Here is a 16,939-nt window from a genome sequence, read left to right as displayed (position 1 = left end):
GGGGTCCCCCCAGGTTCAGGGGTTGGGGGTCCCTGAGGGGATTTTGGGGGATGGAGGGGCCGTGATTGGGGTGGGGTCCCCCCAGGTTCAGGGGTTGGGGGTCCCTGAGGGGATTTTGGGGGATGGAGGGGCCGGGATTGGGGTGGGGTCCCCCCAGGGATGTTTGGGGGGAACCAAAGCTTGGGGGGGTTATGGGGTTTGGGGTTCCCCAAAGTTTGGGGTGATCCCAGGGGAATTTGGGGGATTCACAGGGGTTTAAGGGGGGGGGGGGTCAGGGATGGGGAGGGGTTTCCCCAGGTTGGTTTTGGGGTTGGTGGTGGGGGGGGGGTCCCTAATTTTGATTCCTGCCCTTCCCCCAGAGCTGCCACATAGAGGAAGGGGAAGAGGAGGAGAAGGAGGAAGAGGAGAAGGAAGAGGAAGAAGCCGAGGATTCATTTGAGGTGGGGGGGGGGGGGGGGAACCCCGAAACCCCCCTGACCCCCGCGACCCCCCCGCGACCCCCCCCTGACCCCCCCTGACCCCGCTGTGCCCCCCAGGAGAAGGAGATGGAGAAGCAGAAGCTGCTGTCCCAGCAGGCCCGGCTGCACACGCGGGGGGCGGCGGAGATGGTGCTGCAGATGATCAGTGCCTGCAAGGGTGAGACCCCCTGGGAGACCCCCAAAATACCCCTGGGACCTCTGAGGGACCACCTGGGACACCTGAGAGACCCCTGAGACCCCTGAGAGACCCCTGAGAGACCCCTGGGACCCCTGAGAGACCCCTGGGACCACCTGGGATCCCTGAGAGACCTCTGAGACCCCTGAGAGACTCCTGGGACCACCTGGGATCCCTGAGAGACCCCTGAGACCCCTGAGAGACCCCTGAGAGACCCCTGGGACCCCTGAGAGACCCCTGGGACCACCTGGGACCCCTGAGAGACACCTGAGAGACCCCTGGGACCACCTGGGATCCCTGAGAGACCTCTGAGACCCCTGAGAGACCCCTGGGACCACCTGGGATCCCTGAGAGACCCCTGGGACCCCTGAGAGACCCCTGAGAGACCCCTGGGACCCCTGAGAGACTCCTGGGACCACCTGGGATCCCTGAGAGACCCCTGGGACCCCTGAGAGACCCCTGAGAGACCCCTGGAACCACCTGGGACCCCTGAGAGACCCCTGAGAGACCCCTGGGACCACCTGGGATCCCTGAGAGACACCTGGGACTCCTGAGGACACCTGGGACCCCTGAGAGACCCCTGAGAGACCCAGGACCCCCCTGAGTGAGCCCCCCTTAACCCCCCCCAGCCCCTGCCCGAGGGTCCTTCTTACAGGGCAGTGGGGTGAGACCCCCGTGTGACACACATGTGACATGGATGTGGCACGTGTGTGACTCCGGTGTCCCCAGGTGAGCGGGGGGCCATGGTCTCCTCCACCCTCAAGCTGGGCATCTCCATCCTCAACGGGGGCAACGCTGACGTGCAGCAGGTGGGGGTCCCCCCGTGTCCCCTTTGGGGTCACAGCTGTCCCCACGTGTCCCCCCCAGTGTCCCCCCAAAATGTCCCCAATGTCCCCAAATGTCCCCCAATATCCCCCAATGTCCCCAATATCCCCCAATGTCCCCAATATTCCCCAATATTCCCCAGTATCCCCAGTATCCCCAGTATCCCCAGTGTCCCCAGTATCCCCAGTGTCCCCAATATCCCCCAATGTCCCCAATGTCCCCAGTGTCCCCCAGTGTCCCCAGTGTCCCCAGTGTCCCCAATGTCCCCAGTGTCCCCCAGTGTCCCCAGTGTCCCCAGTGTCCCCAATATCCCCCAATGTCCCCAGTGTCCCCAGTGTCCCCAGTGTCCCCAGTGTCCCCAGTGTCCCCAGTATCCCCCCGTGTCCCCCCACAGAAGATGCTCGAGTACCTCAAATCCAAACGTGAGGTCGGATTCTTCCAGAGCGTCCAGGCCCTGATGCAAACCTGCAGGTACAGGGGACTTGGGGTCACCCCAGTGGGAATTGGGGGACCCCCATTGGGAACTGGGGACCCCCAGTGGGAACTGGGGTCACCCCAGTGGGAATTGGGGGACCCCCAGTATTGGGATCCAGAATGGGAAATGCTGGAGAGCTCTGCTGGGAGATCTGGGATCCTCCAGAAGGAGCTGGGGTCCCCCGTGAGGATATTGGGGTCCCCCCATGGGAATTGGGGTCCCCCGTGAGGATTTTGGGGTCCCCCCATGGGAATTGGGGTCCCCCGTGAGGATTTTGGGGTCCTTGTGCCACTGTTGGGGTCACCCCAGAGGGAATTGGGGGACCCCTTTGAGGATATTGGGGTCCCCCCATGAGGATTTTGGGGTCCCCCGTGAGGATTTTGGGGTCCCTGTGCCACTGTTGGGGTCACCCCAGTGGGAATTGGGGGACCCCTTTGAGGATATTGGGGTCCCCCCATGGGAATTGGGGTCCCCCGTGAGGATTTTGGGGTCCTTGTGCCACTGTTGGGGTCACCCCAGAGGGAATTGGGGGACCCCCAGTGGGAATTGGGGGACCCCTTTGAGGATATTGGGGTCCCCCCATGGGAATTGGGGTCCCCCGTGAGGATTTTGGGGTCCTTGTGCCACTGTTGGGGTCACCCCAGAGGGAACTGGGGGACCCCTTTGAGGATATTGGGGTCCCCCCATGAGGATTTTGGGGTCCTTGTGCCACTGTTGGGGTCACCCCAGTGGGAATTGGGGGACCCCTTTGAGGATATTGGGGTCCCCCGTGAGGATTTTGGGGTCCCCAAGAGCAGCAGGGAGCCCAGGGCGGGGCAGTCCCGTTTTTGGGGTGCCCCTGACCCCCCTCCCCGCAGTGTCCTGGACCTGAACGCCTTCGAGAGGCAGAACAAGGCCGAGGGGCTGGGCATGGTCACCGAGGAGGGGACGAGTGAGTGGGGAGGGGGCCGGGGACCCCCCGGGACCCCCGGAAGGGACAGGGGGAGGGGGGGCCGTTCTGCACCCCAAAAACCCCGGCGCTGCTCCGCCCCAAACCCCTGCTGAGAATGTGGCTCCTTGTCCCTGAAACGCCCCGAAACCACCTGCACCCCAAAACCACCTGTACCCCAAAACCACCTGTACCCCAAAACCCCTAATGCTCCCCAAAACCACCTGCACCCCAAAACCACCTGCACCCCGAAACCACCTGTACCCCAAAACCACCTGTACCCCGAAACCCCTAATGCACCCCAAAACCACCTGTACCCCAAAACCACCTGTACCCCAAAACCCCTAATGCTCCCCAAAACCACCTGCAGCCCAAAACCACCTGTACCCCAAAACCACCTGCACCCCAAAACCCCTAATGCTCCCCAAAACCACCTGCACCCCAAAACCACCTGTACCCCAAAACCACCTGCACCCCGAAACCACCTGCACCCCGAAACCACCTGTACCCCAAAACCACCTGTACCCCGAAACCCCTAATGCTCCCCAAAACCACCTGCACCCCGAAACCACCTGCACCCCGAAACCAACTGCTCCCCAAAACCCCTAATGCTCCCCAAAACCACCTGCACCCCAAAACCACCTGTACCCCAAAACCACCTGCACCCCGAAACCACCTGCACCCCGAAACCACCTGTACCCCAAAACCACCTGTACCCCAAAACCCCTAATGCACCCCAAAACCACCTGTACCCCAAAACCACCTGTACCCCGAAACCACCTGTACCCCAAAACCACCTGCACCCCAAAACCCCTAATGCTCCCCAAAACCACCTGCACCCCAAAACCACCTGCACCCCGAAACCACCTGTACCCCAAAACCCCTAATGCTCCCCAAAACCACCTGCACCCCAAAACCACCTGCACCCCGAAACCACCTGCACCCCAAAACCACCTGCACCCCAAAACCACCTGCTCCCCAAAACCCCTAATGTCCCCCAAAACCCCTAATGCTCCCCAAAACCACCTGCACCCCGAAACCACCTGCACCCCAAAACCACCTGCACCCCAAAACCCCTAATGCTCCCCAAAACCACCTGCACCCCAAAACCACCTGCACCTCAAAACCTACTGCACCCCAAAACCACCTGCACCCCAAAACCCCTAATGTCCCCCAAAACCCCTAATGCTCCCCAAAACCCCAATTCCTGCCCTAATGCTCCCCCCAAATCTTTTGCTCCCCTTCCTTTGCCCCCCTCACTTTGTTTGTTGTTCCCCCCCCCCCCCCCGCCCCCAACCCTAAATCCTCCCTGGATCCCCAATAATCCCCGAACCCCAAATTTCCCCCCTGGATCCCCGAATTCCCCCCTCTCCCCCCGCTCACTGTCTCTTCTCTCCCCCCGGCTCCGCTGGCAGTCATCAGCAGGGAGAACGGTAAATATGGGGGGGTCCTGGGGGGCTCTGGGGTCAGCTCCAGGCTCTGGGGGGATGTGGGGTCAGCTCTGGGGTCTGGGGGGCTTTAGAAGGGCTATGGGGTGGGTTATGGGGCTGGGGGGTGGTCTAGGGGAGATTTAGGGGGCTATGGGGATTTAGGGGGCTGTGGGGTTTTAGGGGGCTATGGGGGCTATGGGGTTTTAGGGGGCTATGGGGATTTAGGGGGCTATGGGGGCTATGGGGGCTATGGGGTTTTAGGGGGCTATGGGGGTTATGGGGGCTATGGGGTTTTAGGGGGCTATGGGGGCTATGGGGTTTTAGGGGGCTATGGGGGTTATGGGGTTTTAGGGGGCTATGGGGGTTATGGGGGCTATGGGGGTTATGGGGTTTTAGGGGGCTATGGGGTTTTAGGGGGCTATGGGGGCTATGGGGGCTATGGGGTTTTAGGGGGCTATGGGGATTTAGGGGGCTATGGGGTTTTAGGGGGCTATGGGGATTTAGGGAGGCTGGGGGTCTCGAGGTGCTCTAGGGGGGGACAGGGTTGGGGTCCCACAGGGGTCAGGGGGGCTCAGGAGGAGGGTGGCCTGTCCCGGTGTCCCTGCTCGTGTCCCCTCCCTGCTAACCCCCTGCCCACGCCAATGTCCCCACTGTCACCCTGCATGTCCCTGTGCCACCCGATGTCCCTGTGCCCCCCTGATGTCTCTGTGCCACCCGATGTCCCCTACGCTGCCCCCGTGCCACCCTGCTTGTCCCTGTGCTACTCAATGGTGTCCCCATGCCACTGGGACGTGTCCTTGTGCCACTCTGTGGTGTCCCCGTGCCACTCTACAATGTCCCTGTGCCACTCTACAATGTCCCCGTGCCACTCTACAGTGTCCCTGTGCCACTCTACAATGTCCCTGTGCCACTCTGTGGTGTCCCCGTGCCACTCTACAATGTCCCTGTGCCACTCTACAGTGTCCCTGTGCCACTCTACGGTGTCCCTGTGCCACTCTACAATGTCCCTGTGCCACTCTACAATGTCCCCGTGCCACTCTACAGTGTCCCTGTGCCACCAGGGTGTCCCCGTGCCACTCTGTGGTGTCCCCGTGCCACTCTACGGTGTCCCTGTGCCACTCTACAGTGTCCCTGTGCCACTCTACGGTGTCCCCGTGCCACTCTACAATGTCCCTGTGCCACTCTACGGTGTCCCTGTGCCACCAGGGTGTCCCCGTGCCACTCTGTGGTGTCCCCGTGCCACTCTACGGTGTCCCCGTGCCACTCTACAATGTCCCTGTGCCACTCTACAATGTCCCCGTGCCACTCTACGGTGTCCCTGTGCCACTCTACGGTGTCCCTGTGCCACTCTGGGCCGTGTGCCCGTGCCAGCCATGCCCCCAGGTGACCCCTCTGTCCCCGTGTCCCCCCCGTGTCCCCCCAGGGGAGAAGGTGATGTCGGATGATGAATTCACCCAGGACCTGTTCCGGCTGCTGCAGCTGCTCTGCGAGGGCCACAACAACGGTGGGGACACCTGGGGGACACCTGGGGGGGGAAAGAGAGGAGCCAGGTGACACCGAGGTGACCCCGGGGATGTCCCTGTCCCTCCCCCCGCAGATTTCCAGAACTACCTGAGGACACAGACTGGGAACACGACCACCATCAACATCATCATCTGCACCGTGGATTACCTGCTGCGCCTGCAGGTGAGCCCCACCTGGCCTGTCCTGCTGTCCCCAGGGCTCACCAGTGACAGCCCCGGGTGTCCCCAGGGCCTCAGTGTCCCCAAATGTCCCCAGGAGTCCATCAGTGACTTCTACTGGTACTACTCGGGCAAGGACGTCATCGACGAGCAGGGCAAGAGGAATTTCTCCAAGGCCATGGCCGTGGCCAAGCAGGTGTTCAACAGCCTCACCGAGTACATCCAGGTGAGACACACCTGGACACACCTGAGACCCCCCCCCCAAACCCACCTGGGAGCCTCCCAGACACACCTGGGACCCCTCCAAACCCACCTGGGACCCCCCTGAGCCCCCCAAATCCCCCATGGCCGTGGCCAATCAGATGTTCAGCATCCTCACCGAGCACATCCAGGTGGGACCCCTGAACACACCTGGATCCCCAAACCTCCCCAATGCTCCCAGTGCCCTGGGGGGGTCCCTCCCAGTATGCTGGTGTCCCCCAGGGCCCCTGTACTGGGAACCAGCAGAGCCTGGCCCACAGCCGCCTCTGGGACGCCGTCGTCGGCTTCCTGCACGTCTTCGCCCACATGATGAAGAAACTGGCTCAGGTGGGCACTGGGAGCACTGGGAGGTGGCCGGGCGGGCACTGGGATGGCACTGGGAGCTACTGGGAGGTAACTGGGAGCTCTGGTGCCCAGGACTCGTCGCAGCTGGGGCTGCTGAAGGAGCTGCTGGACCTGCAGAAGGACATGGTGGTGATGCTGCTGTCCCTGCTGGAAGGTACCTGGGGAGGGACACCTGGGGAGGGACACCTGGGGAGGGACACCTGGGGTCCCCTGTGTCACCTGAGGGGGCCCCAAGCTCCCCAGGATGTCCCTTGACCACCCCAGGATGTCCCCCGACCCCCCCGGGGACGTCACTTGACCCCTCCAGGGGCTCTGGGGACACCCGGAGCAGCCCCGGTGACGCCGGCGCTGTCCCGGCAGGGAACGTGGTGAACGGGACGATCGCGCGGCAGATGGTGGACATGCTGGTGGAGTCCTCCAGCAACGTCACCATGATCCTCAAGTTCTTCGACATGTTCCTGAAGCTGCGCGACATCGTCTCGTCCGACGCCTTCCGCCACTTCGTCACCGACCCGCGCGGCCTCATCTCCAAGAAGGATTTCCAGAAGGCCATGGACAGCCAGAAGCAGTACGAGCCCGACGAGATCCAGTTCCTGCTCTCGTGCTCCGAGGCCGACGAGAACGAGATGATCGACGTGGAGAGCTTCGCCCAGCGCTTCCAGGAGCCGGCGCGCGACATCGGCTTCAACGTGGCCGTGCTGCTGACCAACCTGTCGGAGCACGTGCCGCACGACCAGCGCCTCAAGACCTTCCTGGAGCAGGCCGAGAGCATCCTGGATTATTTCCGGCCCTTCCTGGGTCGCATCGAGATCATGGGGGCGGCGCGGCGCATCGAGCGCATCTACTTCGAGATCAGCGGCGCCAACAAGGCGCAGTGGGAGATGCCGCAGGTCAAGGAGTCCAAGCGCCAGTTCATCTTCGACGTGGTCAACGAGGGCGGCGAGGCCGAGAAGATGGAGCTCTTCGTCAACTTCTGCGAGGACACCATCTTCGAGATGCAGATCGCCTCGCGCATCTCCGAGGAGGAGGCGCCGCGCGACGAGGAGGAGGAGGAGGACGAGGACAGGGAGGAAGAGGAGCCGGCCGGCGCGGAGGCGCCGGCGTCGGCGCTGCCGGGCCTGGGGGCGCTCAGGAGGGTGCTGGGGTCACCCCAGACGTGGCGCCGGAGGGTCAGGAGGCTGAGGAAGAAGTCGGGGCGCGAGCTGGCGTGGGAGGCCGGGGCGGGCGTGGGGCGCGCGGCCGTGGGGGGCGTGCTGGGAGCTTTGGGGGTGCTGGCGGTTTTGGGGCGCCTGGCCTGGAGCTCGCTGTTCGGCGGGGGGCTGGTGGAAGGGGCGCAGCGCCTGGGGGTCATCGAGGTGCTGGGCTCCATGCCCGACCCCACCCAGGACGCCGTGGGCGGCGGCGAGGCCGGGGCCGGGGATGAGGGGGGGACCCCCGAGCCGGAGCCGCCCCCCGAGGTCCCGCTGGAGGCGGCGCCGGCCGAGGAGGAGGAGGAGGAGGAGGAGGAGAAGAGGGAGGTGAAGGCGGCGCCGGCGGGGCCGGGGGTGCGCAAGGACCCCCATTTCCGACTGGCGGCCCCCGACGCTCCCGGGGGGCTCGGGGATATCGGGGAGCCCCCCGGGGCTGAGCCCCCCACCCCCGAGGGGACCCCCATCCTGCGCAGGAAGATCGGGGTAAGGGGGAAAGGGGCGAGTTGGGGGTCCCTGGGGGGGGGGGTTGGGGGCTCTTTAGTGGAGGGGGGGGTCACTACGAAGGGTGGGGTGTGGGGAGATTTTGGGGGGTCCCAAGGGGAGATTTTGGGGGTCCCTATGGTGGTTCTTGGTGGGGGGATTTTGGGGGGACCCAGGGGGAGATTTTAGGGGTCCCTATTGGGGTTTCTTGGTAGGGGGATTTTGGGGGTCCCAAGGGGAGATTTTGGGGGTCCCTATGGTGGTTCTTGGTGGGGGGATTTTGGGGGGACCCAGGGGGAGATTTTGGGGGTCCCAAGGGGAGATTTTGGGGGTCCCTATGGTGGTTCTTGGAGGGCGGATTTTGGGGGCACCCAGGGGGAGATTTTGGGGTCCCCAGGGAGGTCCCCGATGGGGGGGGTAGGACAAGGTGTAGGATGATCCCCAAAACCCTGATTCCAACCCCGCCCATGTCCTGAGGAGGAATTTGGGGGGTCCCGGGGATCACCCCTCCACCCCCCACCTCTGACCCCCTCCTTGTCCCCCCCAGGAGATGGCGGAGCAGGTGGGGGAGGTGCAGAAAGAGGAGGAGCCCCCGGCCGAGACCGAGAAAGCCGAGTAAGGGGGGGTGGGTGGGGGAATTTGGGGAGGGGTCCCTGACCCTCAGGGGGTGTCCCTGAGCCCCCAGCCCAGCCCCTGCTGTTCCTCCCCCCCCCCCCCAGCACCGAGAACGGCGAGAAGGGACCCGAGGGGGGTCCGGAGCCCAGGGCCCCCCCGAAACGGCGCAAGTCGGTGCCCAGGGAGCCCCCGGCCGAGGGGGGCTTCGACTTCTGGGGAGAGCTGGAGGTGCAGAGGGTCAAATTCCTGGTAAGGGGGAGGGGTCTCTGGGCGGGTGGGGGGGGGCGGGGTGATCTCCAGGGGATTTTTGGGGAGTCCTGGGGAGTTCTGGATTGGTTCTCCTCCCTTCCCCCTCCACCCCCCAGAATTACCTGTCACGGAATTTCTACAACCTGCGGTTCCTGGCGCTGTTCCTGGCCTTCGCCATCAACTTCATCCTCCTCTTCTACAAGGTGGGGGGGCTGGAAGGTCGGGAGGGGGCTCTGGGGGGGGCTGGAAGGTCGGGAGGGGGCTCTGGGGGTCTCTGGGAGGGGGCTCTGGGGGGGCTGGAAGGTCGGGAGGGGGCTCTGGGGGGGGCTGGAAGGTCGGGAGGGGGCTCTGGGGGTCTCTGGGAGGGGGCTTTGGGGGGCTGGAAGGTCGGGAGGGGGCTCTGGGGGGGCTGGAAGGTCGGGAGGGGGCTCTGGGGGTCTCTGGGAGGGGGCTCTGGGGGGGCTGGAAGGTCGGGAGGGGGCTCTGGGGGTCTCTGGGAGGGGGCTTTGGGGGGCCTGAGGTGAGGTGAGATGAGATGGGGACACCCCAGACCCCTGTGTCCCTCCGGGGGGGTTTTGGGGACCCTCTGGGTGCCCCCAGACCCCTGTGTCCCTCCGGGGGGGTTTTGGGGACCCTCTGGGTGCCCCCAGACCCCTGGGGGTGCCCCCAGACCCCTGTGTCCCTCCGGGGGGGTTTTGGGGACCCTCTGGGTGCCCCCAGACCCCTGTGTCCCTCCGGGGGGGGGTTCGCAGCCCCCCCTGGGGTCCCTGAGCCTGTCCCTGTCCCCGCAGGTGTCCGAGCACCCCCCGGGTGCCCCGGAGGAGCCCGAGGGCTCGGGGGCGGCCCCGGAGGAGGACGGGGGCGTCCCGGGGGGTCCCGAGGCCGGGGCGGGGGTCTCTGAGGAGCCCGAGGTTTATTATTTCCTGGAGGAGAGCACGGGCTACATGGGCCCGGCCCTGCGGGGGCTGGCGCTGGCCCACACGCTGGTGGCCTTCCTGTGCATCATCGGCTACAACTGCCTCAAGGTGAGCCCCCGGGACCCCCCTGAGACCCCCCAAACCCCTGTGTGACCCCCCGGGACCCCCAAACCCCTGTGTGACCCCCCGGGACCCCCAAACCCCTGTGTGACCCCCCTAAACCCCTGTGTGACCCCCCGGGACCCCCAAACCCCTGTGTGACCCCCCAAACCCCTGTGTGACCCCCCGGGACCCCCAAACCCCTGTGTGACCCCCCTAAACCCCTGTGTGACCCCCCGGGACCCCCAAACCCCTGTGTGACCCCCCTAAACCCCTGTGTGACCCCCCAAGCCCCTGTGTGACCCCCAGTGACCCCCAAACCCCTGTGTGACCCCCCAAACCCCTGTGTGACCCCCCGGGACCCCCAAACCCCTGTGTGACCCCCCAGTGTCCCCATGTCCCCCTCTGACCCCGGTGTCCCCCTGACCCCTGTGACCCCCGGTCCTTGTGACCCCCCCAGTGACCCCCCCAGTGACCCCCCCCCAGTGCCCTCCCAGTGACCCCCAGTGCCCCCCAGTGACCCCCAGTGCCCTCCCAGTGCCCCCCAGTGACCCCCAGTGACCCCCAGTGACCCCCAGTGCCCTCCCAGTGCCCTCCCAGTGCCCTCCCAGTGACCCCCAGTGACCCCCAGTGCCCTCCCAGTGACCCCCAGTGACCCCCACTGACCCCCACTGACCCCCACTGACCCCCAGTGCCCTCCCAGTGACCCCCAGTGACCCCCAGTGACCCCCAGTGACCCCCAGTGCCCTCCCAGTGCCCTCCCAGTGACCCCCAGTGACCCCCACTGACCCCCAGTGACCCCCAGTGACCCCCAGTGACCCCCAGTGACCCCCACTGACCCCCAGTGCCCTCCCAGTGACCCCCAGTGACCCCCAGTGCCCTCCCAGTGACCCCCAGTGACCCCCAGTGACCCCCAGTGACCCCCAGTGACCCCCAGTGCCCTCCCAGTGACCCCCAGTGACCCCCAGTGCCCTCCCAGTGACCCCCAGTGACCCCCAGTGACCCCCAGTGCCCTCCCAGTGCCCTCCCAGTGACCCCCAGTGACCCCCAGTGACCCCCAGTGCCCCCCAGTGACCCCCAGTGACCCCCAGTGCCCTCCCAGTGCCCCCCAGTGACCCCCACTGACCCCCAGTGCCCTCCCAGTGACCCCCAGTGACCCCCAGTGACCCCCAGTGACCCCCAGTGACCCCCAGTGCCCTCCCAGTGACCCCCAGTGACCCCCAGTGACCCCCAGTGACCCCCAGTGACCCCCGTGTCCCTGTCCCAGATCCCCCTGGTGATTTTCAAGCGGGAGAAGGAGGTGGCGCGGCGCCTCGAGTTCTCGGGGCTCTACATCACCGAGCAGCCCCCGGACGATGACGTCAAGGGACAGTGGGACCGCCTGGTGCTCAATGCCCAGTACGGCACTGGGAGCACTGGGAGGGGACTGGGAGGGACTGGGGAGGCACTGGGAGCCACCGGGAGGGGATCGGGAGGGACTGGGAGGTACTGGAGAGTCATGGGAGGGGGGGTTAAGGGGGTTCTGGGGGCACTGGGAGCACTGGGGAGGCAGTGGAGGGGTACTGGAAGGAACTGGGAGGAACTGGGGGCCCCCCTGCACCATCTGGGATTTGGAGGGAGGGGCTGTTGTCACCACTGACCCCTCCCCCTTTTCTCCCCTGCCCCACCCCAGATCCTTCCCCAGCAATTACTGGGACAAGTTCATCAAGAGGAAGGTGAGGAGGGGTCTTGCATTGGGACCGGGACCCCCTACTCAGGTTTTGGGGGTGTCCCCCGCCATTACCTCAATTTTGGGACACCCCCTTCCCCCACCCCCCCTCAATTTTGGGGTGCCCCTCCCCAGGTGCTGGAGAAATACGGGGACATCTACGGGCGGGAGAGAATCGCGGAGCTGCTGGGGATGGACCTGGCCAGCCTGGAAATGGGGGCACAGGGGGAGCGCAGGGCCCAGCCCGACAGCTCCCTGCTCACCTGGTGGGATTTGGGGGGGATCTGGGGGGTCCTGGGGGGGCACAGGGGGAGCGCAGGGCCCAGCCCGACAGCTCCCTGCTCACCTGGTGGGATTTGGGGGGGATCTGGGGGGTCCTGGGGGGGCACAGGGGGAGCGCAGGGCCCAGCCCGACAGCTCCCTGCTCACCTGGTGGGATTTGGGGGGGATCTGGGGGGTCCTGGGGGGGCACAGGGGGAGCGCAGGGCCCAGCCCGACAGCTCCCTGCTCACCTGGTGGGATTTGGGGGGGATCTGGGGGGTCCTGGGGGGGCACAGGGGGAGCGCAGGGCCCAGCCCGACAGCTCCCTGCTCACCTGGTGGGATTTGGGGGGGATCTGGGGGGTCCTGGGGGGGCACAGGGGGAGCGCAGGGCCCAGCCCGACAGCTCCCTGCTCACCTGGTGGGATTTGGGGGGGATCTGGGGGGTCCTGGGGGGGCACAGGGGGAGCGCAGGGCCCAGCCCGACAGCTCCCTGCTCACCTGGTGGGATTTGGGGGGGATCTGGGGGGTCCTGGGGGGGCACAGGGGGAGCGCAGGGCCCAGCCCGACAGCTCCCTGCTCACCTGGTGGGATTTGGGGGGGATCTGGGGGGTCCTAGGGGGGCACAGGGGGAGCGCAGGGCCCAGCCCGACAGCTCCCTGCTCACCTGGTGGGATTTGGGGGGGATCTGGGGGGTCCTGGGGGGGCACAGGGGGAGCGCAGGGCCCAGCCCGACAGCTCCCTGCTCACCTGGTGGGATTTGGGGGGGATCTGGGGGGTCCTGGGGGGGCACAGGGGGAGCGCAGGGCCCAGCCCGACAGCTCCCTGCTCACCTGGTGGGATTTGGGGGGGATCTGGGGGGTCCTAGGGGGGCACAGGGGGAGCGCAGGGCCCAGCCCGACAGCTCCCTGCTCACCTGGTGGGATTTGGGGGGGATCTGGGGGGTCCTGGGGGGGCACAGGGGGAGGAGTTTAGGGGTCCTACAGGCCCCCCCCTGACAGCTCCCTGCTCACCTGGTGGGCTCAGGGCAGAATTTGGGGAGATTTGGGGGAGCTTTGGAGCCCTGTAGGGTTCTGGGGGGTGATTTAGGGGTCCTAGGTGGGCTGGGGGCTCCCCTGGCGGGGGGGTCCTCACCCTGTCCTCACATTCTGACCCCCCCCCCTTCCCCTCCTGCCCCCCAGGATCACCTCCATTGACATCCGGTACCAGATCTGGAAATTTGGGGTGATTTTCACCGATAACGTGAGTGGGGGGGGGGGGGGGCTCAGGGTGTGTGTGTGTGGGGGGGGGTGGGTGACCCTCTCCCCCTCCCCAGACTTTGGCGTGACCCTTACCTGTCCCCCCCATCCCCAGTCCTTCTTGTACCTCACCTGGTACATGGCCATGTCCCTGCTGGGCCACTACAACAATTTCTTCTTCGCCTGCCACCTGCTGGACATCGCCATGGGCGTGAAGACGCTGCGCACCATCCTGTCCTCGGTCACCCACAACGGCAAACAGGTTTGGGGTGGGGAGGTGGGGGGCAATCCCTGGGAAGGATTTGGGGGGGAATCCTGAGGGTCCCGTGGAGGGACCGGGGGGTCCCTGACCGCCCTGTGCCCAGCTGGTGATGACCGTGGGGCTGCTGGCCGTGGTGGTTTACCTGTACACCGTGGTGGCCTTCAACTTCTTCCGCAAGTTCTACAACAAGAGCGAGGACGAGGATGAGCCTGACATGAAGTGCGACGACATGATGACGGTGAGGAAGGTCTTGGGGGGGGGGGAGGGAGGGGTCTAGGGCGTCGCCAGGTGGATTTTTGGGGGGTCCCTGACCTCCCCCTCTGTGCCCCCCACCCCGTTCTCCCCCCGCAGTGTTACCTGTTCCACATGTACGTGGGGGTCCGGGCCGGGGGCGGGATCGGGGACGAGATCGAGGATCCTGCGGGGGATGACTACGAGCTGTACCGGGTGGTGTTCGACATCACCTTCTTCTTCTTCGTCATCGTCATCCTCCTCGCCATCATCCAGGGTGGGCGTCTCGGGGAGGGGGAGGCACTGGGAGGGGGGTCTGGGGTCACCGTCATCCTCCTCACCTTCATCATCCTCACCTTCATCCTCCTCACCTTCATCCTCCTCACCGTCATCATCCTCACCTTCATCCTCCTCACCTTCATCCTCCTCACCTTCATCCTCCTCACCTTCATCCTCCTCACCTTCATCATCCTCACCGTCATCCTCCTCACCTTCATCCTCCTCACCTTCATCCTCCTCACCGTCATCATCCTCACCTTCATCCTCCTCACCTTCATCATCCTCACCTTCATCCTCCTCACCTTCATCCTCCTCACCGTCATCCTCCTCACCTTCATCCTCCTCACCTTCATCATCCTCACCTTCATCCAGGGTGGGCGTCTCGGGGAGGGGGAGGCACTGGGAGGTGGGGTCTGGGGTCACCATCATCCTCCTCACCCTGAGGGGGTGCCTGGGGGGTCACTCTGGGGGTCCTGACGGGGTCTCTGGGGGGGTCTGGGGGGTCCCCATCCCACTGACCCCTCCTTTTTGTGTCCCCCCAGGTCTGATCATCGACGCTTTTGGGGAACTGCGGGACCAGCAGGAGCAGGTGAAGGAGGACATGGAGGTGAGTCTGGGGGGGCGGGCAGGAAGGTGAGGGACCCCCCCACCCCCCCCCGCCCAGCCCAGTTTGGATTGGGGGGTGCAGAGACCCCTCTCTGACGCCCCCCGGGCCCCCTCCCCAGACAAAATGTTTCATCTGTGGCATCGGGAGCGATTATTTCGACACGACGCCCCACGGCTTCGAGACCCACACGCTGGAGGAGCACAACCTGGCCAACTACATGTGAGATTTTGGGGGGCTGGAGGGGATTTTGGGGGGGTCCTGGAGGGGTCTGGGGATCCCTGTTGACTTCTGACACCCCCGAATTTCACCCCACCCCAGGTTTTTCTTGATGTATTTGATCAACAAGGACGAGACGGAGCACACGGGGCAGGTGGGGAGAAGTGGGGAGGGGTCTTGAGGGGGGCACTGGGGATTTTTGGGGGGACTCTAGGGGCAGGTGGGGAGAAGTAGGGGTGATGGGCAGGGGTCCTGAGGGTGGGTGGGGGGGGGGGGGTGACCGAGGAATTTTTGGGGGGACTCCAGGCGGGGGAATGGGGCCCGTGGGGAGGGTCTCGATGGGATTTTGGGGGGTTTGAAGTTTGCAAGGCTGGGTGGGGGTGCCTGGGAGGGGCTCCCCATGCCCTGACGCCCCCTCCCCAATTCCTCCCCCCAGGAATCTTACGTGTGGAAGATGTACCAGGAGCGCTGCTGGGATTTCTTCCCGGCTGGCGATTGCTTCCGCAAGCAGTACGAGGATCAGCTGGGATGACCCCAGAGCCCCCTCCCCAAAATCCTTTCAAGTGCCTTTTATTTCCCCCCCCCCCCCAATAAACGCTGCTGAGTGTCACTGGCTCCTTTCTGACCCCCTGAAAGTGCCCACGACCAACCCAGAGCCTCCTTCAAGTGCCTTTGCCCCCTCCCCAAATAAACGCTGCCGAGTGTCGCTGCCCCCCCCCACCCCGGCTCGTTCCTGACCCTCTGGGGAGCCCCAAAACGCCCCAAAGGAGGGACTGAGGGGGAAAACGGGGGGAATGAAAGGGGAAATGTGAGGGGGAAACGAGAGGGGAGTGAGGGGGGAAATGGGGGGAAAACGTGAGGGGGAAATGGGGGAAATGTGAGGGGGAAATGGGGGAAATGTGAGGGGGAAATGAGAGGGGAGTGAGAGGGGGAAATGGAGGAAAACGTGAGGGGGAAATGGAGGAAACATGAGGGAGAAATGGGGGGAAATGTGAGGGGGAAATGGAGGGAAAACGTGAGGGGGAAATGAGGGAAATGTGAGGGGGAAATGGGGGAAATGTGAGGGGGAAATGGGGGAAATGTGAGGGGGAAATGAGAGGGGAATGAGAGGGGGAAATGGTGGGAATGTGAGGGGGAAATGGGGGGAAATGGGGGGAAATGTGAGGGGGAAATGTGAGGGGGAAATGTGAGGGGGAAACGAGAGGGGAGTGAGGGGGGAAATGGGGGGAAATGTGAGGGGGAAATGAGAGGGGAATGAGAGGGGGAAATGGAGGAAAACGTGAGGGGGAAATGGGGGGAAATGTGAGGGGGAAATGGGGGGAAATGTGAGGGGGAAATGAGGGAAATGTGAGGGGGAAATGGGGGAAATGTGAGGGGGAAATGAGAGGGGAATGAGAGGGGGAAATGGAGGAAAACGTGAGGGGGAAATGTGAGGGGGAAATGGTGGGAATTTGAGGGGGAAATGAGAGGGGAGTGAGAGGGGGAAATGGAGGGAAAACGTGAGGGGGAAATGAGGGAAATGTGAGGGGGAAATGAGAGGGGGAAATGTGAGGGGGAAATGGAGGAAAACGTGAGGGGGAAATGGGGGAAATGTGAGGGAAAGCCCCTCCCTCCCCGGGGGGGTTGCGAGGTACAAAAAAAAATATAAATGAGGGTTTTTGGTTTGTTTTTTGTTTTTTTTTTGTTCTATTTCACTTTTTTTTTTTTTTTTACATTTCAGGGGTTCCTTCACCCCTCCCCCCAATCTTTGACATCCCAAAAATCCCCGGACCCGACCCCCAAACCCCCAAAATTTTGTGAATCTCCCCCAGAGTCGTGTTCCTCCCCCCACCCCCCCAATCCCTCTGCGCTCGATTGATCTTCCCTGGATCGATCGATGGTTCGGCGATCGATCGATGGTTCGGCGATCGATCGATGGTTCGGTGATCGATCGATGGTTCGGTGATCGATGGTTCGGTGATCGATCGATGGTTCGGTGATCGATCGAT

General features: G+C 64.4%; 1 protein-coding gene across 1 annotated transcript in view; it reads left to right on the top strand.

Moving 5' to 3' along the window:
- RYR1 (ryanodine receptor 1) overlaps nt 1–15,483 on the top strand; it is a 63,538-nt gene extending 48,055 nt beyond the window's left edge. The window contains 27 exon segments of the mRNA XM_062512453.1: nt 360–440; nt 537–636; nt 1,384–1,463; nt 1,874–1,950; nt 2,812–2,885; nt 4,298–4,315; nt 5,736–5,816; nt 5,910–5,998; nt 6,092–6,220; nt 6,478–6,582; nt 6,673–6,754; nt 6,961–8,273; nt 8,818–8,885; nt 8,990–9,134; nt 9,251–9,337; nt 9,926–10,159; nt 11,418–11,548; nt 11,823–11,865; nt 11,994–12,124; nt 13,300–13,360; nt 13,472–13,618; nt 13,722–13,856; nt 13,970–14,126; nt 14,671–14,735; nt 14,854–14,954; nt 15,054–15,105; nt 15,388–15,483. Coding sequence (XP_062368437.1) covers nt 360–440; nt 537–636; nt 1,384–1,463; nt 1,874–1,950; nt 2,812–2,885; nt 4,298–4,315; nt 5,736–5,816; nt 5,910–5,998; nt 6,092–6,220; nt 6,478–6,582; nt 6,673–6,754; nt 6,961–8,273; nt 8,818–8,885; nt 8,990–9,134; nt 9,251–9,337; nt 9,926–10,159; nt 11,418–11,548; nt 11,823–11,865; nt 11,994–12,124; nt 13,300–13,360; nt 13,472–13,618; nt 13,722–13,856; nt 13,970–14,126; nt 14,671–14,735; nt 14,854–14,954; nt 15,054–15,105; nt 15,388–15,483 — 3,882 coding nt within the window.
- Nucleotides 15,484–16,939: the final 1,456 nt, after the last annotated feature.

The sequence above is a fragment of the Cinclus cinclus genome, chromosome 37, assembly GCF_963662255.1.
Source record: "Cinclus cinclus chromosome 37, bCinCin1.1, whole genome shotgun sequence".
NCBI classification, from domain to species: Eukaryota; Metazoa; Chordata; class Aves; order Passeriformes; family Cinclidae; genus Cinclus; species Cinclus cinclus.
Note: the sequence above shows the minus strand (reverse complement) of the source record. Positions and strands in the feature narration are given on the sequence as shown.